Consider the following 22,682-nt stretch of genomic DNA (forward strand, 5'->3'; position numbering starts at 1 on the left):
GCGCAATGGCACTCTCAGAGTTTGCGCTGTTACCACCCGCATTTCTTGCCTGCTGTCATCTGGGAGAAAACATCCAGTGAGTGAATGAAAGAACCCAAAACTTTAACCATTTGGTTACCAAATAAAATCAGATTCCACATTTATTATCAAAAAGAACAGACTGGGGAAGGAAGGCAGAAGCAAGGCAAAGAGTTCAGGTCTGGCAAGTGTCATGGTGCCAACAAGTGCGGTTAGTTTGATTCTGAAACCCGTTATTTACTTAAAGGAAGAGACCAGAAGTCTGTACTCCTGGGCTGAAGGGGGCAGGAGGGCGGCAGAGGGGTACATGTGAAGGATTTCCTTCCCCACCCCACCCCTGATCAGTCAATCAGTCATCTGTCCCCCGGTTGCCAGGGCGTTGGATGATGGGTGAGAGCAATGGTGGGGGAGCGAGCCTCATTCCCCCATATGTGTCCGCAAGTGGTACTTAAGGGACTGCTTGTAGCGGAAGCACTTGGCGCATTCCGTGCAGGGATAGGGCCTCTCGCCAGTGTGCGCTCGCTGGTGCTCCAGCAAGTGGTGCTTCTGCGTGAAATTCTTCCCGCACTCGGCACAGTGGTATGGCCGCTCTCCAGTGTGGATGCGTTGATGCTCCAAGAGGTGGTGCTTCCGGATGAAGCCCTTCCCGCACTCGCTGCATGCATGAGGCCGCTCCCGGGTGTGGACTCGGTAATGGTTGGTCAGCTTGGACTTCTCGCTGAAGGTCTTCTCGCACTGGGTGCACTTGTAGGGCCGCTCACCGGTGTGAGTCCGCTGGTGCCGCAGGAGATGCGACGGACGGCTGAAGGCCTTGCCGCACTGCGGGCAGATGAAGGAAAGCTCACTTTTGCCAGCATGCACCCGCTGGTGCATCGCCAGTGAGATTTGCAGCCGGAAACTTTTCCGGCACTCGCTGCACGAGTACGGCCTCTCACCCACATGTGTGATCTGGTGCTTGCTCAGGCTCGACTTGTGGCTGAAGCTGCTCTCGCACTCGTTGCACTTGTAGGGCTTCCCTGGGGCTGGTGGGGGCCGGGGCTGTGGCTTGAGGCTGCGTTTGTCTGGGTAGGTTTGCCCACGGCGAGACGAAGGGGCTACCCCCCGCCGTGCAGTGTGGAGCCGCTGGTGCAGTAGGAACTGTTGTTTGATGCGGAAGCTGAGGTCACAAGTGTGGCATTCGTAGGGCCCTTCCTTGAGGTGGTTCCGCTGGTGGATGATGTAGTTGATACGCAGCATGAAACTCTTGCCGCACTCTGGACAGATGTACGGCCTCTCGCGCGTCCGATTCCTCTGCTGGAAAGTGACAGGCCGCGCCTCAACACTATTGTCTCTCTCACACAATGGGGCACAGATCCCCACTGTGGCCCTGGTGACCCTGGTGGGCTTGGTGACACGCTGGTCTTCCCGTAGGACGTCCACATTGCAATTCAAAGAGCATGGGGGTTCAGCCCTTGAAGAGAACAGCCCCCGTGGCTCTAAGCTGACAGGGTCTTCCTGCTCCTCCTCCTCTTCTTCCTCTTCTTCTTCTTCTTCCTCCTCCTCTTCCTCCTCCATTTTGATCACGATGCCATCTTCTTGTTGGAGGATAAAATTTTAAAAAATGACATTACAAGTATCACTTGGCAAGACAAAGAAAATGCTAGGGCATCATTTTTAAAACATTCTTGAAAACTGGCTAACTATTTTGCAGACTATCATAATAAATAAAATAATAAAACTTTTATTTGTATACCGCTTTTCCTCCAGATCAAAGCGGTTCACACTATACAAGCTATGTGACACCTGTCACAGTACAAAGCAATACAATAACATCAACAATTACATCAGCAATTTCATACAATTCAATAAAAAGCTAAAAACCATATACAAAGCAGTTAAAACTATCAGTTGTGGCTGGACATCCTGATCTTAATTAGGATACTATCTCTAAAGAGAATCAGGAGGGTATGCTACCTGAAAGAGGTAGGTTTTCAATGCCTTCTTGAAGGCTTCCAATGTGGGGCAGAGTCGGATCTTTTCCGGAAGTGCATTCCAGTGGGTAGGGGCTGTCGCCGTATAGGCTCTCTGATAAGCTGCTGCTAATTTTACCCTGGGGTATTCAAGTAAATATTTCCCTGTTGTTCTGAGGGTGCGGGGTGGATTATGTAGGGCAGTGCTTCCCAACCTGTGGGTCGGGACCCCTTTGGGGGTCGAACGACCCTTTCATGGGGGTCGCCTAAGACCATTGGAAAACACCTATTTAATTACAGTTATGAAGTAGCAACGGAAATAATTTCATGAGCTTGGGTCACTACAACATGAGCAACTGTATTAAAGGGTTGCGGCATTAGGAAGGTTGGGAACCACTGATGTAGGGAGAAGCGCTCCCTCAAGTAACTTGGGCCCAAGCCATGTAGGGCTTTATAGGTAACGACCAACACTTTGTATTGCACCCGGAAGCTAATAGGCAGCCAGTGGAGAGATTTTAATATAGGTGTTATATGGTCCGATCTTGAAGTACCCGTGACCAATCTGGCTGCAGCGTTCTGAACTAACTGAAGCTTCCGAACCTGGTACAAAAGTAGCCCCATGTAGAGCGCATTACAGAAATCCAAGCGAGAGGTTACCAATGCATGTACTACAGTTTCAAGGTCCTTTCGGTCCAGACAGGGACGCAGTTGGCGTATCAGCCGAAGCTGGGACCAAGCACTCCTGGCCATCGCATCCACTTGAGATGATAACTGTAGAGATGAGTCCAGGAGTACTCCGAAACTGCGGACTTTGTCCTTCAAGGGGAGTGTAACCCCGTCCAGGACTGGGTGGCAAATTTCCCTGTCTGGATTTGGGGCACCTATCACAAGTACCTCTGTTTTCTCTGGATTCAGCTTGAGTTTGTTTTCCCTCATCCAGCCCATTACTGACCCCAGGCAGGCATCCAGAGCGGAGGTGCCATCCTTAGTCACTGTGTCAGTCAGAGACATGGAGATCTGGGTGTCAGCAGCGTACTGATAACACCGAGCCCCATGCTTCCAGATTATCTCTCCCAGCGGCTTCATGTAAATGTTAAACAGTGTGGGGGATAGAATGGCGCCCTGAAGAATGCCAGATGTCAGCTCTCTATTACGAGAGCAACTATCCCCCAGCCTCACCAACTGGAACCTTCCCGAGAGGTAGGATCGGAACCACTGGAGCACAGTGCCCCCGATACCCAACTCTCCCAGGCGTTCCAGAAGGATACCATGGTCGATGGTATCGAAGGCCGCTGAGATGTCCAAAAGCACTAACAGGGTCACATTTCCCCTGTCAATGCCCAGACGGAGATCATCGACTAAGGCGACCATGGCAGTCTCGACTCCGTGTCCCGCTCTGAAGCCAGTTTGAAATGGGTCCAGATAATCAGCTTCATCCAAGACTGCTTGGAGTTCAAAGGCTGAGTTGAAAGGCTGATTTCAGCATGAGTTGCTGAAGCTCTGGAATTCAGCATTTTAAAAGACTGAGATTGGATATTCTGCAATCTTCATGCAATTCCTTGTTCTGACTCTGTACTGGGTTTCAGAGAACTACCAAATTTCTCCCATCAGCAATACACAGTAGGGGTGTGTGTAAAAAGTGGATAAAATTGCCAAGTACAGGAGTGATCAAGGAGAGATGGAATAAGGACGGCTGTATAGGATGGTCAGCCCAAAGCAGAGGTACCCTCTTATTGTCCAGATGTTTGCCATCAGATGTCCACAAATGGATACCTGGAGCCAGAAAATACCCTGAACAAACTGGAGCTAAAAGTTACTTTTTAAGGACTACAACTCCAAGAACTACCCAGTTGTCATAGCTGTAGCCATATGCATTTTGGCTGGAAGATTCTGGGAGCTGAATGTCTAAAGATGTACCTTCTCCAGGCAATAATAAGATTGGTAGGGCTGCGAGGCCTGAATTTAAAACCCACCACCTCAGCCAAACAGGCCTTTAATGGCCCCTTGAAAATCCCTCTCACAGCCTCAGGTCTCCACCTATATTGGGGTCCTGACATGTCTCACTACCCCATTCAGAGGTGCGGAAATTAGTAATGTCACCTGACTGGAACCAGATGTCTATGACAGTCCAGAACACAGCTGGGAAGCAGGCAGCCTGAAGGCCAGTTCCAGTTCTGGTGGCCTTGAGCCCCTCAAAGGCTCCCAACCCACCCATTTTGTGGGACTGAAAAATTTCTCTGGGGCACACAGTTTTTCTCAAACACCACCCTGAAAGGGCAGGAAATAACTCCCTCAGCCACCTGGAAGTGGCTTTGACTGCATCTGCACTGCAGAATTAATGCAGGTTGACACCACTTTAACTGCCATGGCTCCATGCCGTGGAATTCTTGGATTTGCAATTTTGAGAGACAGCCTTCTCTGTCAGAGAGCTCTGACAGATCCCAGGATTCCACAGCATGGAGCCATGACACTTAGCACAGTGTCAAACTGCATTAATTCTGCAGTGCAGATGTAGCTTTTAAGATCCTGGAAATCACCTCTAGGTTGGAGCAAATGGCAGTAGTGTAGCCCAATGAGGTTTGTGAGGGTCCCAAAATGGCCCTGATGCCCTCAGAACATGCCCATCCTTGGCCTAGGAATGAGATGAGGGTGAGAGAGAGAAGCCCCTAAGATGCTCTGCAATTCCTTACCTGCACAGCTGCCATGTTGGACAGTGACCCTCTTGATTTCCCCAAAGCCCACGTCATACTCGCTGCCTTCTTCTAAGTTGTTTCCGGCAAAGTTTCCCAGAGGTGTTGCTGCACTGTATGGACTTCCACAGGGGGCCTCTTGGTCCAGGCCTTGGAAATCCCCTTCAGAGCTCCCAGACATCTGGTGCTGCTCCAGATCTTCCGGACAGTCGTCTGAATGGGGCTCCTCCGTTTTGATCACCACCCTGAGTCCTGCTGCAATGGGAAGAGAAGTGGGTAAGAGCAGCCCTCTATGTTAGACTGAAAGGCTGCAGGAAATACTTTATTATCCTGATCTATCCAGGACTGGGACTGAGGGCAGCTTTCATTATTCCTCAGAATTATTATCATTCACCAAACATAATCTTAGGTAAATTTTCTCTGACAACACCATATTAGGATGTAAAAAAAAACACCCTCCAACATTTCACAAATGAAAACTGGGACACATGTGGCCAAATCACATCAGAGTGTGGTCAAGATGGCAAAAGGAGGAACACATAGGCTAGAAAGCCTGCAGCAATTTACTTTTGCCTAAATCTACTGGAAAAGGCAAAACTCCACCCGTCCCACCCATAAACTGCTAAGTTTATCAAGTGCAAACTACTTTTGGGCTTTGAATTCAGTATGCAGCAGTTGAAATAAGATAAGGACAAAGGAGGAAAGTGGGATGAGAAGAGAGAAATTGGGACATTTTAAGAGCAGCTGAAAAAATGAGGAAACAGGATTCATTAGGACTGCAAGTCAGAACAGAATGAAGAGTGTGTGTCGATGGCCCATTCTTGATCACACCATAGATGGCTAAAGAGAGTTCAGACCTCAGAAAAAGGAGCAGCTACTGTGGTGAGGAGTGGGCAGAAGTGGACAAAGACCAGTGCATGGCCCATACCTTCTGCCTAACGTCTCCACAAAGAACTGAGCAAAGCATGGAGCCAGAGCTACTCGAGGAGTGGACTGGTGTCCCATTCCACAGAAAGCTTGGCATTTAGAGAGGCCAGAAAAAACCTCAGTTAACATCCTTATAGTGACCTATGGAGGCATTAAGTCCAACTCATACCTGCGTAACTCACTTTTTGGGTCACTGTGTAGCGTGGAATTCCCTGTCCACTGTGCAACAGCCCAACTCCCTCCCTCCCCAAGCCATCTTTGAATCTGCCATTAGTCCCCTCCCAGTGGAAAGAAGGTGGGGACAACAGAAAAGCACTCAGCTATTTTCCTACAGCTGTATTGCTGCCAGGGATCTCTGGAAAATGCAATGTTATTTCAGTTTTTCTGGGCCGGAGGGGGGATGCCTTTCCACCTGAATTTTTCTGGTTTTGGGTTTTTTTTATTTCCTAAGCTTTGACATCTCTGCATTTGACTTTAAAATAACTTAACTGCCACAGTTACAGCCTGCCCAAAGAGTGACTTGCAAAGCAAATCTCACAGCAACTAGATTTCTCATGAGCCCCACCACCAAGCTGCAGTGGGATATGGCCTACCTGCAGTGGGATCAGGAAGGCTCCCCTGCTCTTCCGAGTCCTGCTCATCTCCAAGACATGAATCGGCACCTGGCTCCGTCTGGGCCAAAACGCCTGGTTTAGAAATTGCATAGTCTGTGGGAAGGAGAAAAAAAGAGGGCCAGGTTACATTTTCTACAACTACAGTAGTCTCCCGCTTATTCAGCAAGTTAGAGACCAGAAATCGTTGAAATGTAGACCCACATTACTGTATATTATATTATATTACTGCACAAGCCCAAATATAAGTACAGTTTGCCCTCCGTATCCACGGATTCTTTATTTATGGATTCAAGCATCCACAGCTTGAAAATATTCCAAAAAAGTATAAATTCCAAATAGCAAACCTCGATTTTATATAAGGGGCACCATTTTATTATGCCATTGTATTTAATGGGATTTGAGCATCCATGAATTTTGTTATCCCCCCCCCCCAGGGGGGATCCTTGAACAAAACCCCTGGGGATACCAAGGGCCCACTGTATGAATACCTGTACAGTGATGTATTGTAAGCACACAATGACACTACAGACAACTTCTATGATATAAAGTACACACACTGCATGAAACGATGGCGCTGATTTGGGGAGGAAGGCAGCACTTCGTTGCAAAAGCATCACTCGAAGTGCCATATTTTTGTTCACTCTGTAGTGTATATTGTAGAAGCCATTTGTGGGGTGGGTTGTTGTGTGCTTATATACAGTAGGTTGAGTCTCCCTTATCTTAAATACTTGGGCCAGAAGTGTTTTGGATTTCTGCTTTTTTCAGATTCTAGAATGTTTGTGTATACTGTACATAATGTGATACCTTGGAGATGGGACCCAAGTCTAAACACAAAATTCATTTATGTTTCATGTAATTTTATACACTGTATACGCTATTTTTAATAATTTTGTGCATGCACCAAAGTTTGTGTATCCCGAAGCATCAGAAAGGAAAAGTGTCACTATCTCAGCCACTCATGGGAAAGGTTTCAGATTTTGGAGCATTTCAGATTTCAGGATAAGGGATACTGAACCTGTAATACAGCACGGGAACAGATATTCAAACATACATTTGTGTTCATATTTGTCAAAAAAGCAAACCACATGTTGAATAAATGGGTTCTGGTAATAATGTAATAGTGTCAAAAGAGTGGATTGTCCACTGAAAAACCAAGGACACCCGAATTAGCAACAGCCTCTCATGTGAGAGAAACCCATTTCTAAGGAGGTTGTACACAGGAGGTTGCTGCAGATTAGTTTCATTCCCCTTGAGGGTTCTGGCTCAAAAGAGACATCTGGAAGGAAGGGCATGTAGCAAGCAGAAGCCTGCGCTGGAAGACAGGAGCTGCATGCCCAATGTCAGAAAAACAACCAGCTTCCAAACAAAAGAGAAGAAAGATGGGGAACCCTTTAATTCATAGTCCCTGAACATGTAACATCTAACTCAGGAGTGGACAAAGTTCAGTCTGAAGGGCAATGGTTCCCAACCTTGGTCCTCCAGATGTTCACAGAATTGTGGAGTTGGAAGAGATACCAAGGGTCATCCAGTCCAACCCCCCTGCCATGCAGGAACTCACAATGAAAGCACCCCCCTGGGACAGATGGCCATCCAGCCTCTGTTTAAAAACAGTCTCAAAAGGAGAAGACTCCATCGCCCTCTGAGGCAGCAGCATCTTCCACTATCTTTTTATCAGAAATTTCTTCCTAATGTTTAGGTGGAATCTCTTTTCCTGGAGCTTGCATCCATTGTTCCGTTTCCTATTCTCTGGAGCAGCAGAAAACAAGCTTGCTCCATCCTCAATGTGACATCCCTTCAAATACTTAAACAGGGCTAGCATATCACCTCTTAACCATCTCTTCTCCAGGCCAAACATACTCAGCTCCTTAAGTCTCAGTATTTTTCACTTCAGCTCCCATATTTCCTGAGTGTTGGCCCAGTTGGTGGGACTTTTGGGCTCTGAAGTCCAAAACAAATGAAGGACACAAGATTGGGAACCACTGCCCTAGAGGCATTTTTGTGGCCTCCATGGGTCAAAAATGCCCTGTAATGCCCCAAATAGTGTTGTGGGCTTTTTAAATCACCTTTTGTCCCCCTCCCAGCAATCTAAGGGCCAGAAAAGGACTTTTAAAAACAGGAAGTGACTATCAATCACTCTCCTGGTTCTAAAATGCTCCAGGAGCCTATAAACATGGAGAAAATGCCTCCCTCACACCATAGATGGTATTTGGGGGCAATCTTTTGTTTTTTGTTTGCAGTGGGGTTGTGGTGGATTAATGCAGTTTGACACCATTTAAGCTGCCATGGCTCCAAGCTATGGAATCCTGGAATGTGTAGTTTGGTGAGATAGTGAGCCTTCTCTCTCTGTTAGAGTGCTCTGGTGCCACAACAAACTACAAATTTCAGGATTCCCATAGAGTGGAGCCATGATAGTTAAAGCAATGCCAAACTGCATTCATGCTGCAGCCTATAATCACTTCAGAGCTGGGAAAAGTTACTTCTTTGGACTATAACTCCCAAAATCCCCATGCCAGCATGGCCACTGGTAGTTTTAGTCCATAAAGTAACATCTCCTAGCTCTGACCCATTGGAAGCACGTTCCCTTAGGAACAGTCACATCAATAATCCAACTTGGCAATGTTTATACAGATGAAAAGAACTCAGAAATTGTCTAATTTCAGTTTCTCCCTTGAAGAATTTCCTTGAATGTCACAAAGCACAAGCTGCTTTTAGCCGGTTAATGCATATTCCTCCTAGTGCCTATTGCAGCTTCAATGGCCTGTCAACATGGGCAGCATCTCTCTCCCCATTGCTTTCAAACTCCTAATTTCCCAATTAAAGAGTCAGCTGCCCAGAAAGTGGTTCAGAATGTTAAACTAATGAGAATGGAAACAGCTTTGAGCAGATTAAACCAACGGTCAGGATTATGAAGGGACACCATACACAGGGTCTGATTATCTGGACTCAGGGACACAAAAACTGCCCAAATTTGAGGATGGCTGGACACACCAGCACAATCCACCTTGACCCAAGAGGGTGAGGAAGGCTCCGTAGCAAAGAAGCCATTAATGCCTCATGCAGAATTACCCAGAGAGATCAATGACTCGTGGTTTCCCTTCATTAAGTTTTTGTAGAGCTCCTTCTGCCATTCCTCCAGCTTCTCCCACTCCTTGTCATTGAAATAGACGGACACATCATCGAACGTCACTGGTACCTGGAACCATAAAAATTGCATGCTTAATTCAGAGGTCTCATCGGCACTCACAGTCAAACTCGGCTTTTGTACCTACTTATCTAAGCCGGGATGGAAAGCTCTGGGCCAAAAGAAATCATGGCCAGTTTCCTTATTACAAGTATCACAGTTACATGAGAAGCTGCCTTATATTGAGAATCTGATCCTTGGTCCAGCTAGCCCTGTACTTGCAGCTCTGAGTGACAGACACATCTCTGGGTTTCTGGCTCTCTAATATGATTTTAGCCCGTTTCAGTTTCTTCATGCTGTTGTAAATTGTTGTGAACTCATTCACCTGATTTTATTGGATGCTACCCTAAGAACAAGAGAGGAGTAGTGCTTTGAGCATTGGATTACAACTCTGGAGACCAAGATTTGAATCCCCACTCAGAAATGGAAGTCCACTGGGTAACCTTGGGCAAGGCACACAATCTCAGCCTCAGAAGAAGGGAACGGCAAACCCTGCCTCTGAATAAAACTTAATTCAAACTGTGATATTGTGATAACCCCACAATAGGTTCACCTTAGGGATGCCCTAAGTGGGAAGTGACTTGAAGGCACACAACAACAACCCTAAGACTCATGAATATTGTTGCTGTGTGCTTTCAAGTTGTTTACAACTTATTTCAACTTTAAGGCAAACCTTTCATGAGGTTTTCTTAGCAAGATTTATTTATAAGGGTTTTGCCATTGCCTTCCCATGTGGCTAAGAGTGCATGCCTTCCCCAAGGTCACCCAGTGGGTTTACAAGACCAAGCTGGGAATCGAACCCTGATCTCTAGAGTCATAGTCCATCACTGAAACCACCAGGCCACGCTGGCTTTCTCGTTAATATATGTTGGGATATAAATTTTTAATGGATAAATAACCAACCAATCAATAAATCAATCAATCAAAGCCTTTATTACAGTTAACAAACCATAAGGCAAAAGTACGACAACACAGCTACAACAAGGGATAAATAACTACAATAATTTTATTTTTCTAACTCAGCAGCCATCATTGCCTCAGCCTGAAGCAGGGAATCAAGAGCCAAAAACACAGAGATTACAGAACTAAGCAGGAGTATACCTCCCCAGGGAGCAAAATGAAGGCATTCCCAATTAAGAATTATGCCACCCCAAATGAAATTTCCTTTCAGTTCTCTAATATCTATTTTTTGCTATTCAATGCTATTGTGAATTGCTTCGTTCTTTTATTGTCATTGTTTATTTGCTTTGTACTTTCTTTATTGTTGTAACCTGCCCTGATTCCTTGTGATTGGGCGGGCTTATTATTATAAATCCTTATTATTATCTAGTATTGCAGAGAGTGAGACACTGAAAACCTTATCCACCAGGAACTCTCGTATTTGCTGTGTTTGTATTCCCTTTCCTTGCCCCTTTTCTATGGATGCTAAACTGTGTTTTATCACATGCTCAACTAAAGTTTTAAGTTACAGCAATGTTAGAAATTTGGAAACCAAAGTAAAATTTTACCTTGGGATCAGAATTTCTATTTTGGCAGAGCAATGCCTTCATTTTGCCTCCCACTCAGTGGCTGCACCCCTGGAAGTAGGTCTGGAGAGTAAATCATTATTCCACAGAACCAGTGGGACACTTACCTTGGGAGTCTCCCCTTTGGAGCCTGGGGGGAGCCGGAGGATCCAGAAATTCCGGTTCTTGAGTAAGTTCTCCATGTTCTCCAGTCGCCTCTGAAGCAGCCCATACTCCTGGATCAAAGTCCCCAAAGCAGCCCACTTGCTCTCCAGTTGGTTCCCAATTTCCACAGCAGTTTTCTCACAGTCTATGATCCTCTTCTCAGCGGTCCCTGCCCTGCCTTCCAAGTCCAGCAGCCGCGTTGCGTGAGAATCCACCTTCTTCTCCATCGCCTGGAAGGAGGCTACTAAGGTGAGTGAGATCTCAGCTGTTTGGTCAGGATCGGTGGGGAGGCATGAAGGCAACCGTTGGTCAGACTCCACATCGAGTTCTGGCCCCTGCTGACAAGGACAAAAGTTAGAGGTATGAATGGTCTGCCCTCACTCACCTGGGCAAAGTCAGGTCAGGAGCAATGAGCTCCACCTAAACATTAGAAAGACTTTCCAGAAGGAAAGAGCTACTCCACAGTGGAATGGCCAGCCTTGGAGGATGGTGGACCCTCCTTCATTGGAGATTTTTCAAGAGGGGTTGGATGGCCATCTCTCAGGGGCGCTTGAACGTGACTTGAAAGGAACTAGGCAGGAGTGTACCCAAGGTCCACCCAAGGTGTGGAAGACAAGCAAACTATAGCATTGGTTTAGACCAGCGATGGAATTCATGCAGTGTTCCAGATGTTGTTGGACATGGAAAGGGACACCAAAATTTAAATATGGCCTGATATTAAGCCAAGAGATGAATGAGCCTTTTCCCAAACCCATTCAGCCCCTTTGCTCTTTCTGTCAAGTGAGCCTCAGAGAAGCCCAGGATATTAAACCACAGTTTCAAGCTGGTTTAATAGCATGGCATGCTGCAAAGTAATAATGATCGTTTTCTGATTTTGTCAAAATGGACAACCAAAGGCAGCTGAGAATATTGAACACTACTAAGGCAACATAAACTCATCCAAATGCAGGCCAGAGAGACAGATTACTTAGTATTTCAGACCAAGTCTATGGCACGGTTTGGCACAGTGCAGTCTGAGGGCCACATGTGATCCCTGATCTGTTCTAACTTGTTTTTAAATGTTTTTATTCATGTATTTAATGTTTTAATTGTCTGTTGTACATGATCATGGGGGCCCTGCTGGGTTAAGAGATAATAATTATAGAATGGCCTGCTGGAAGAGATCCAAAACATTACCAATCTTGACAGCTTTAAAAAGGCTGTCAGGATGGATCTTTTCTGACAGGCCTTCCCTGAGTAACGCACTTGGTCACCCGCTAATACGGACCATCTCACGGAATACCCCAGGGCGCCCATCTCTCTGTCGCTGTCCGGCTGTTTTAATAACCTAGATGATATTTTATTACTGTTTGTGAGAATTATAATGTTGTGGTTTTAGAAGGAGGGATAATGGGCTTTATTTTATTTTGTATTGTTGTATTTTAGTGTGTTGTAAGCCCCTTCAATCCTGTCGGAGAGGCAGAATAAAAATATCATCATCATCATCATCATCATCATTATTATTATCCCACTTTTATGCCCTCTGAAGCCTCCACCAGCCCTCTAAAACCCCAGTTTAAAAAATGTCACCATTGTCAGGCAACTCCCCCCCAAATCACATAGAAAGCCCCCAAGTGCACTAAAACCCCACCCTCACAAACCTCCTAGGCCCCTGTTCTGCTATCCAAATGGCTGTTTTCTTCTGTAGGCCCTCTCAAAATGGTGAGAGGAAGTGATATAACACACCCTATCACCATTTTGAGGGGGACTGCAGAGAAAAACAGGGGTATTTGTTGGGTATTTGCAGCCCATGGGGGGGGGGGGGAGGTCTAGGAAGGAAAAGTGTACATTAATCCCTTTGCAGTTGCCCACACCTGGTTTGCAGCTACCTTCCTCTGGATGTTTGGAAGGGTGGATGCATTGGTGACAAGGATAAAAGAATGGTCACTGAGTATTCCTGAGTCAAATCTTATCTCACTCATGGATTCAGTATGTGGTCTTTGGCAAACCACCATCTCTCCACACGTCTTCTGCAATACGGGCATAGCAAACGCAAGAGAATTTACGGAACATTTTGAAAGAATGATTGAGATAATATATGCAAGGCGGCCCCTGGTTACAGCAGGTCAAGAGCAGATTCCACAACAAAAGAGGCACCTCTTTTGGGGTATTTATCTCCAGCATTAAAATACTCGACTCAACACAAGTGGCCCCTCTATATCAGGCAAACTCACAAACATTTTGTGCAAATGGCTCTGCGGGTAAGTTGCATGTGGAAGGAATACAATTTGGGTGAGGGGTAACAGAAAAGCAGGGCACGCACTTTGCCAACTCACACGCGGGCAGACACACAAACATAATTCATAGCCACAGCACAAAGTAGACTGCACACATCCCCACCCAGAGAGAGGGCCTTCACAAGATGCACCGGGGCTTTAACAAAAAGATACAACACCTAGGTGACTCACTGGCATGTCCTTGTTGTTTCTGATGTTGTTGTGTGCCTTCAAGTAATTTCTGACTTATGGCAATCCTAAGGGGACCCTAGAAGAATATTCTTGGTAAGATTGTTTGGAAGGGGGTTGCTTTTGCCTTCCTCTGAGGCTGTGACTTGCCCAAGGATACCCAATGAGTTTACATGGCTGAGTGGGGATTCGAACCCCGGTTACCAAGTGTCTTAGTCGAAGACTCAAACACTACACCACACCACTGGAATGCCATGCTACAGACATAATACACATGTGTTGCATCTACACTGGCATATCCTTCAACTGACCCAGTCTGGCATGGACAGTCCTGATTCATCCCCTGGCATCCCACTTTTTCAGCTGCTTTTGAAATGTCCCAGTTTCTCTCTCCTCCTCCTCCTTTTTCCTCCACTTACTTCAACTGCTGCAACCTGAGTTCAAAATGCAAAAGTATTTTTGCATTCAGTTAATTCAGCAGAAGGGAGAGGAAGGGATGCCATCTTGTTCTTCCCAGTAGGCTTAGGCAAAAGCAAACAGCTGCAGTCACTCCTAGCTTGGCCACATGTATCCTGGTGAAATTTTGGAGGATCTCCCAGCACAGCCATGGAAACCCACTGGGAAAGAAATGGCAAACCTCCTTTAAACAAATCTTGCCACCTTAGGGTCACAATACATTGAAATGATTTGAAGGTACACAACAACAACAACAACACAAAGGTGTGTTTTAATTGACTTCTACTTTTTACGGTATTATCATAAAACCATTTTGGGAACTGAGAACTATGGGAAGAGGGAGAAGGGAAATAATAGTAACAACAACAACCATCATCAGATTGTGTGTGTCTGTTTTAAATTATTCCATCTATACTTTATGATGTTACTGTAAACTGTTTTTGGATCAGAATAAATAAGGACAGAAAGAAGAAATAAACAAAAAAATAACAACATCAACAACAATATGGCGAGGGTTGGACTAAATGGGCTTTGTGGTTCTTTTCAAGTCTATGAGTCTACAAAAACAACAACAGCATTGCCTTGATGGGCAAAGTTAATACTCTGCAACAACAGCAACAACAGTGTTGCCTTAATGGGCAAACCCAATACTGTTCAGTCTTGTTGTTCTCAATCTTTGGCCTTCCTACTGTTTTGGACTTCAGCTCCCAGAAGCTGTGGCTGTCGGTCATGTTGGCTGGGGCATCTGGGACTTGAAGTGCAAAATACCTGGAGGGTTGACTGCCAATCCAGTCTACTATTCCAGCAGCAGGCCTAATGCCCTTTGACCCTCACAAGCTGGATGAAAGGAGATGACCTTCTAGTGCTTATCTCTGGCCTCTGGCCGCAGGAACTGGACAGGAGTCTGGACTGCCTTGTTTGCTTCCAAACCCCTCAGAAGAAAGATCTGGAACAGAAATGAGGGAGCAAAAATATCCCTGTGACACACACTGCCCTTATTGATTTGTTCTTAGAACTGATTTGTTATTTATTTAAACTGCTGGTTTCGTATCAGCATTCCTTGTAAATTGCTAGGAGTATGTTACACAGAAAGGAAGGTCTCATCGCAGCATGTACACAAACGTTAAAGAAACGGCAATTCAACTTGTTTTTATCAAAGCCCAGTAAGTTAATATCTCATTACACTCCTCACCAAACTCATTGCAGGAATGGAAATGGCCAAGACAACCTTCAGCCAGCATCCATTTCCAAATAAGATCCCTCTAAAACTATGACAGGCAACCTACTCCAAAGTGGTTTTCCAAAAATTTACAAATTATAGGTTTGCAGGTTTAAAAGAGACCAAGGCTGCATCCGCACTGCAGAGATAGTACAGTCTGACACTGCTTTAACTGCCACGGATTAATCCTGTGGAATCCTGTAGTTTGCTGTGGCACCAAAACTCCCTGACAAAACTACAAATCCACAATTCCATAGAATTATGGCAGGTAAAACAGAGTCAAACTGCATTATTTCTGCACTGCTGATACAACCCAAAAGAGCTGGCTTGGCATAGTGGTTTGAATACTGGACTAGGACTCTGGGGACCAGGTTTCAAATCCCTGCTTGGCCATGCAAACCTACTTGGGCATGTCACACTCTCTCAGCCTCAGAGGATGGCAAAGGGAAACCTCTTGTCAAAAAAACCTTTGGAAGGGGTTACCTTAAGGTGGCGTTCACTTGAAGACAAGACAACAACAACAAAATACAAGGCCAATTTACAAGTCAACACTCCTGTAGGCTTTCAGGAGACCCTTAAGAACCCCTCTGAACAAATCTTATCACAAAAACCCCATGATATGTTTGTCCTAGGGTTGCCTTAAGTTGGAAATGACTTGAAAAGCACAAAACAACCACCACAAAAGAGGCCAAATTATCACAAGTAGCACATACATCTGTATTTTCACTGATATTTTGTTTATTTCTAAGTTACAATTCCTACATTGAAAACGACAAGAAATCATATTCCTACAACTTGCCATTGAATGCCATTGAGGGAGAAAGGTGGGACATAAATCCTTAAAATAAGTTTTAAAAAGCCTTGCTGCGCTCAATTGGCTCCAATGCTGGAGTCTCCTCCCCAGGCTCCCCATCCGACATTCAGCCCCACAAGATGCCTAGGGCTGGGCTGGGAGACAGGATTGATTCATTTCCATCCTCCCCTTTTCCCAATAGAAGACTGACGCATATCACAGTTTGAATTAAAATCTAATAGAATTTACAAAATAAATAATACAAAAGTTCCAAAGCAATTGAACCTCCACCTTGAAAATATTAATTTAGAACAGTTAAAAAGGCAGTTAAAACATAATGATTCTGATTTTAAAAATACAGCCCATCCCAACTGAAAGACCTTTTGCAAGAGTCAGTTAACCATCAAAGACGGTTATGGGGAAGTCTTATCCTGCCTGAGGAAAGAAAGCAGAGAAGGGCCCACCTAGCTTTCAATGGGAGGGAATTCCATTGCCTGGGGGCTGCCACCAAAAGGACTCTACCCCAGATCTTCATCAACTGTACCTGTGAGGATCTTGGGCTTCCTCTGAGGATCTTAAAACTCATGCAGGATCATGACAAGAGTTACAGTGGTTCTTCCACATTCACTAGGGTTAGGGGTGCAGGACCTCCATAAATGTGGAAAAACTGCTAGTAACAAAACACTATTCTTTTTACCTAAGAACACCTCTCTAGGAATCTCCAGGTCCTCCAGTGCAGCTCTATGGCCAACATCTGCCAGACGTTGATCACAGAATCATGCTGGAGGATCTGCAAATGCATAGAGAGTGTTTTCTGTAGGGAAATGTAGGTTCTCCAGCACAACTCTGCGGTCATCTTCCAGCAGAGTTGCCCTGGAGGAGCTAGAGATTCCTAGAGAGAACATACTGACCAAAACCGCAATTAATCAAATCCACAAAAGTCGCAGTGGCAAGAGTGGAGGGCCAATTGTACAGGGTTTCAGATAAGCTGTCCCCAAACCTAAGGAAACTACCTGCACTGGCTTTGGAAACTGTGATGGCTCTTTGTAACGCTACTCACGATTTCACCTGAGAAGACAAAGGACAGAAATTAGCATGATTAGACAGAATTCAGACACATACTGCTGTTAACCTGGAATATCAGTATGCAAAGGGGTCTTGTAAGATCTTTGAGATGAACTGTGTGAAATAAGTTGTAGAGCAAGCTTTCAGAAAACAAAAACAATGACCACAGGAGATCTACAAGAATTCATCCTAGATAAGAAGAAAATTGAAATAGTCAGAGTCCCTATACCTTGGATCCGATATTGATCAGAACGGAGACTGCAGTCAAGAAATCTGATTTGGAGGGGCAACTACAAAAGAACTGGACAGGATCCTAAAGACATGAACTCTGAACACTAAAATGAAGATAATCCAAGCCACTGTATCCCCCATCACCATGCATGGATGGATGGATGGATGTGAGAGCTAGACACTGGAAAAAAGCTGATAGGAAGAAAATAAACTCATTTGAGACGTGAGAAGAGTGCTGAGGATACTGTGGATGGCCAAGATGACAAACAAAGGGGTTCTAGAACAGATGCTCTGGCCATAGCATGATAAGGCATGAATCACTGGAAAAGACAATGATGCTAAGAAAGTTGGAGGCCGGTAGAAAGAGAAGAAGACCACATGCCAGATGGTTAGACTTGAGTCTGCAGGACCTAAGCAGAGCGGTAGAAGACAGATGGTCTTGGAGACGTCTCGTCCACATGGTTGCCATGAGTCAAGGTTGACTCAAGGGCAGTTTATCACAACAATAATAAGCTTCCATAGACTTGGTCTGCTTGAACTTGGACTACTTCCTCAGACCAAGTCTACAGAAGCTTGTGCTACAACAGCTTTTATAGTCTCAAAGGTGCTACAAGATCCCTTTGCATCATGATTAGATAAACAGATTTTGCACAAGAGTTCTGGCTGTACTTGTTTATCTCCAGCCAGTTGCAAGGGGAGTCTCGGGTTGCTGCAAGGATGGCCTACACACTACACTTCCTGGCTAACCACTTAGGCTGCTTCCAGGCAACAACTGGCTACCCAAGTGGGCTACTTGCACTTTTAATCCCACATCCTTTTAGATCAAAGAATGAATCACTGTAGCCATCTAGATGTGACTGGATTACAACTCCAATCAGCCTTAGTTAGCATAGTCCATGGTGAGGAATGCTGGGAGATGCAGTCCCACTGCATCTGGAGGGCTGTATAATTCCTGACTTAAATAACTTAACTTAAATATATATATTTTTGCCACTCCAGAGACTAGGATTCAAGTTACAAGGAAAGAGATTCCAAATATTAGGAAGAACTTCTTGACAGTAATTGTTGTTTGACAGTAGGACAAAATGCCTCATGGAATAGTGAATTCTCTTTCTTTGGAGGTTTTTAAGCAGAGGTTAAATGCCCATCTCTTAGAAATCTGTGGAGTACTGCATGGCGGGGATTGGATCAGATCAGCAATACCCAAACTTTGACACACCCCCCCAGGTTTTTGGACTTCAACTCCCAGGATTCCTGGGCATTAGCATGGGGACTAGGGTTTCTGGGAATTAAAGTCCAAAATACTTGGAGAATAAAATTTTGGGAATATCTGGACTTTGGATGGTCCTCAGGGTGCCTTCCAGCTTTATGATTCAATGAAAATTATGGACATCAGTGGCTACTATGGCCCTTCTACACAACACTATTATATCTCTATGACTGTAGCACAATTGTAGTGCTACAAATCCTGAGGTTTGTCGTAAGAGAAAGGACTAGAGTTCTCTGGCTTAGAATTCAAAATAACTCTCCCTAGGGTTGCCATAAGTCAGAAATGACTTGGAGGCACACAACAACAACAGCAACAACAAACAGCAACCAGGAGTCCATAGGATGTAGCCATAGTAGCTGAAGTAGAATCATAGCACTATAAACATGTAGTGTGAAAAGGCCCATGGTTCCATTTTTATAGAGCCATGGGATTTGTAGTTTTGTGAGGCATTTTGAATTCACCAGACCTAGTCTTCTGATTTCTCCACTGCTACCACACTGCAGAAATAAAGCCCTCTGACACTATTTTAACTTCCACGGCTCAATGCCATGGGAGTAGTAGTTTGGTGGGGCACCAGAGTTCTCTAACAGGGAAAGCTAAATATCTCATAAAACTACACTTCCCAGGATTCCATAGCACTAAGTCACGGCAATTAAAACTGCTGTCAAACTGCTTTATGTCTGCAGTGTAGTTACACCCTGCAGGAACAGAAGGTTGGCCTAAGCAGACCTTCGGCCTGATCCTTGGGAGCATTTTAAAAACCAAATAAATATAGAAATGGAAGGGGCCTCAAAGGCCCTCTAACCCATCTCTCTTTAGAGGCAGTCTGTTCTTTGCTGGAACAACACCTATCACCTGACTTATAGTTGAGTATATATGGTATATACAAAGCAATGCTTGATCTTGCCATTTTATACAAGGGACATCATTTTACTAAGCCATTGTATTTAATGGGACTTGAGCACCCATGGATTTTGGTAGCCGGGGGACTCTGGGAAAAAACCCAAGTGGGTACCAAGGGCCCACTGTACAGCAATTCTAGGTCGTCTCATGTTCTCAGAAGTTCAGAACTACATCTCTCTTGTGTCTCCTATTCTGGGTATACCAAGATATGAGACTTCTGCATACGCCACAAAGCCACCAAACAAGCCAAGAGCTTCAGGACTGAACAGGGCCAAAGACAGAAGCTGAGTTCCTATTAAAGACCCCCCAGCCTTGCCCCCAATTTAAATGCACCGAACCCCATCCCACATCTATGATCCCCCTGTCCTTGAAAGGAGCGATGGGCAGATGGCTAGAAGGATTTGCTAGAGACTGTGGGATCCTTCCCATGCACTGACCATGGTCCTGTTTCCAGGTCCATTATTCAAGATCTGCAAGGACACCAACAAAACCATCACAACTATCTATCACTCTGGATTTTCTTTCTTTTTACACAACTCTTCACTCTTGCTTTAAACACAAGGCCTGAAATAACTGATGGGAGGCAGAAATCTTGCAATAACAAAGGCAGGCCTAGGTGAACCCCCTAAACATTTGGCAGTTATATTTTTTTGGTTTGGGGAAAGGAGAGAAAAGACTTCCTGTAATCTTAAAATTAGCTGAACCCAGAGGAGTTCAAAGACCAATGAGTTGATATGAAATAATAATAATAATAATAATAATAATAATAATAATAATAACAATAACAATAATAATTGTGTCTTCTTTCTTGCTGTTTTGCTGCGCTCTGGCTTACGGCTAATTTAAAAAAGCAACTTACGGTAGAAGATGGGACTAATTTCTATGAAAGGCTCCGCAAGAAAGAATGAAAGAAACAAGGCAAACGCCGCCGGTGCGTTTTTTAAGATCCGGAATCCACGCAAGTCTCTTTCTCTGACAAGGCAGGAGGAGAGAGATTAAGGGCTGGGCGCAAGACAAATAAGCAGAGATAAAAGCCTCCCCCCCACAATGATCAAACCCCCATCACCTCTTGGGATGAAAGGCTCCTTTGCAAGGCTGGGGGGATGCCTTGGGCCTGGGAGACCTAGACCAGGCCTGTGGGGCTTGAGAGCCCTCCAAAGGCCCAGAGGCCCCAATGATGGCCGAAAACAAAGCCTGATGTAAACAAATCTCTCCCCCCAACTCCATCCCTTCTGCCGGCCTGGCTTTATTCTAAGGCCAGAAATGGCCCCTTGTGCACATGCCCCTGGTGGCCCACAAGCAAAGGAAAGAAGGGGGTGAACCTAATTTGAGGGGGGAGGAATGAGGGGCTGCGCAGGAGCACACCTGCCCCCCACAAGGAGGGGAAGGGACTGGAGGTGCCAACCTGGCCCACTGGCAACCGCAGCCTGGGACTGCAGCAAGCGCAGCTGGGGGGCTGGGGGGCTTTTGACAGGCCCATCCCCATGGGAGTCAGGTCCTTGTGTCTGTCCAATGTGGACAGCGCCTTGAAGGATAAACTGCCCCCGCTGAAAGAGGCAGACCCCCCATTCCCCCCACCCTAACTCAAGCCAAGCTTTTGACAGGCCCACCTGGGGAGGGGGCAGAAGGGACCCAGGAGCAGGAAGACCCCCCCCAAATACTGAGCCCAATTTGGGTAGGAACTTGAATTGTACCCCCCCCCCCAAAAAGATAGACCACTATTCTCCTCCAGCCCACCTAAAGGCTGTCTTTTGACAGGCCCATCACCATGGGAGTTGCAGTCCCTCTGGGGGAGGCTCAAACACGCAGGGCCCCCACCCAGGATACCTCCCTAACGCAGGTAGGGACTCAAGCCATGCTGGACACCCGTTCTCTTCCAACACCTTCACCCCACCTCAAGGCTGGCTTTTGGCAGGCCCACCATGGGAGCTGTAGTCCTTGGCAGGAAGAGGGGGGCCTCAAGCAGCAGAACCCCACCCACCCAGGAAACCCCCCAATACAGATGGGGACTCAGAACATGCCCCCAAAAAGGAGGGACCCCCATCCCCTCCACCCCACCTGAAGGCTGTCTTTTGACAGGCCCACCATGGGAGTTGCAGTCCTGCTGGGGGGTCCTCAAGCAGGCAGAACCCCCATGCAGATGGGGATTCAAAACATACCCCCCCAAAAGGGAAAGCCCCCATTCTCTTCATCCCACCTGAAGGCTGCCTTTTGACAGGCCCATCACCATGGGAGTTGCAGTCCTTGTGGAGGTCACTCCCCGCAAGGACTGCAACTCCCATGGTGATGGGCCTGTCAAAAGGCAGCCTTGAATTGAGGGGGAGATATGGGGGTCCTCTTATTTGGGGGATGCCCCCCTGGTCAGGAGCAGGAAACCCACCCCATCGTATTGCAGATGGGGACTCAAACCATGCCCCTCCCCAAAAAGGGGAGACCCCCCTTCCCCCCAGGTCTGGCTCTTGACAGGCCCCTCACCCTGGGAGTGACAATTCTTGTGTATTGGGGGGGAGGTAGAGAGAGGGGGTCAGACCCCCCAATGCTACAAGAGAGATCCCCAGAAAAAAGGAGGACCCCCACCCCCTTATATCCCTGACTCAGTCCAGGGCGACTGCAGCTCCCATCATCCCCTCCAGGTGCCTCTGAGGTGGTGCTTCTGTATGTGCTGCTGCTGCTGCTGCTGCTGCCAAGGGCTCACCTGGGCCTGGGGGGCCCCCTCCGCCATGCTCCTTTGTTGCCCCTCCCTCAGAACAGAAGGGGCTCCGCCGCCGCCGCCGCCGACAGACAGACAGACAGACAGACAGACGCACCACCAGCCTCCCCGGGCAGGGCTCCGCTGGGTCCTCGCGCCCGCCGCACACCGGCAAGGGGAGGAGCCTCGCTCCCTGTCAATCACTCCGCAGGCCCACAGGCGCCATTCTGCGCCAGACGCCGACGCCGCGCCTGCGCACAAGGGCGAGGCGCCTCCGGACGGAAGATGCTTTTGCTGCTGCTGCGCCTGCGCAATGGCCGCCTTCTAGAGAGAGAGAGAGAAGGAAGGGATGTCAGTCACTCGACCCAGCTGCACTTCCGGATCTCATGCGGAGGCCTCTGAGTGGAAACTGGAGGAAGAGACGCAGGACCTGCAGCCATATATATATGTATATATATGTGTATGTGTACATATATATATATATGTATGTTATATTTATGACTGATATTTACTTATTTCAATGTGAATATATTTATGTATACGTATATGTTTATTTATGACTG

At 46.3% G+C, this 22,682-nt stretch overlaps 1 protein-coding gene across 5 annotated transcripts; it reads right to left on the reverse strand.

Moving 5' to 3' along the window:
* Positions 1-109: 109 nt before the first annotated feature.
* ZNF777 (zinc finger protein 777) lies at positions 110-22,220 on the reverse strand. 5 transcript variants are annotated; one of them, XM_089533818.1, is made up of 6 exons: positions 22,126-22,220; positions 11,013-11,384; positions 9,265-9,391; positions 6,178-6,291; positions 4,658-4,912; positions 110-1,592 (listed from the first exon to the last, which is right to left on the reverse strand). In XM_089533818.1, exons 1-6 carry the CDS (start codon positions 22,150-22,152, stop codon positions 436-438), a joined length of 2,052 nt encoding a protein of 683 aa, XP_089389944.1. In that variant the 5' UTR covers positions 22,153-22,220; the 3' UTR covers positions 110-435. The 5 variants fall into 5 exon arrangements, with proteins under 5 accessions (XP_089389944.1, XP_089389942.1, XP_089389940.1 ...); XM_089533816.1 differs by having other exon boundaries at positions 11,013-11,387; positions 22,126-22,219; XM_089533814.1 differs by lacking the exon at positions 22,126-22,220 and adding an exon at positions 12,903-13,037.
* Between the last annotated feature and the right edge of the window lie 462 nt (positions 22,221-22,682).

The sequence above is a fragment of the Sceloporus occidentalis genome, unplaced genomic scaffold, assembly GCF_023333645.1.
Source record: "Sceloporus occidentalis isolate IW3139 unplaced genomic scaffold, rSceOcc1.0.p SCAF_7, whole genome shotgun sequence".
NCBI lineage: Eukaryota > Metazoa > Chordata > Lepidosauria > Squamata > Phrynosomatidae > Sceloporus > Sceloporus occidentalis.

Excerpts from the sequence above, each read along its gene's own strand:
- ZNF777 (XM_089533813.1), bottom strand. The coding sequence starts at position 13,010 with ATGAGTGAGATAAGATTTGACTCAGGAATACTCAGTGACCATTCTTTT. Across the intron at positions 11,388-12,902 it reads GGAAGGTAGCTGCAAACCAG|CAGGGGCCAGAACTCGATGT; the intron begins GTGTGGGCAACT and ends TGTCCTTGTCAG. Across the intron at positions 4,913-6,177 it reads CCTTCCTGATCCCACTGCAG|CAGGACTCAGGGTGGTGATC; the intron begins GTAGGCCATATC and ends TTCCCATTGCAG.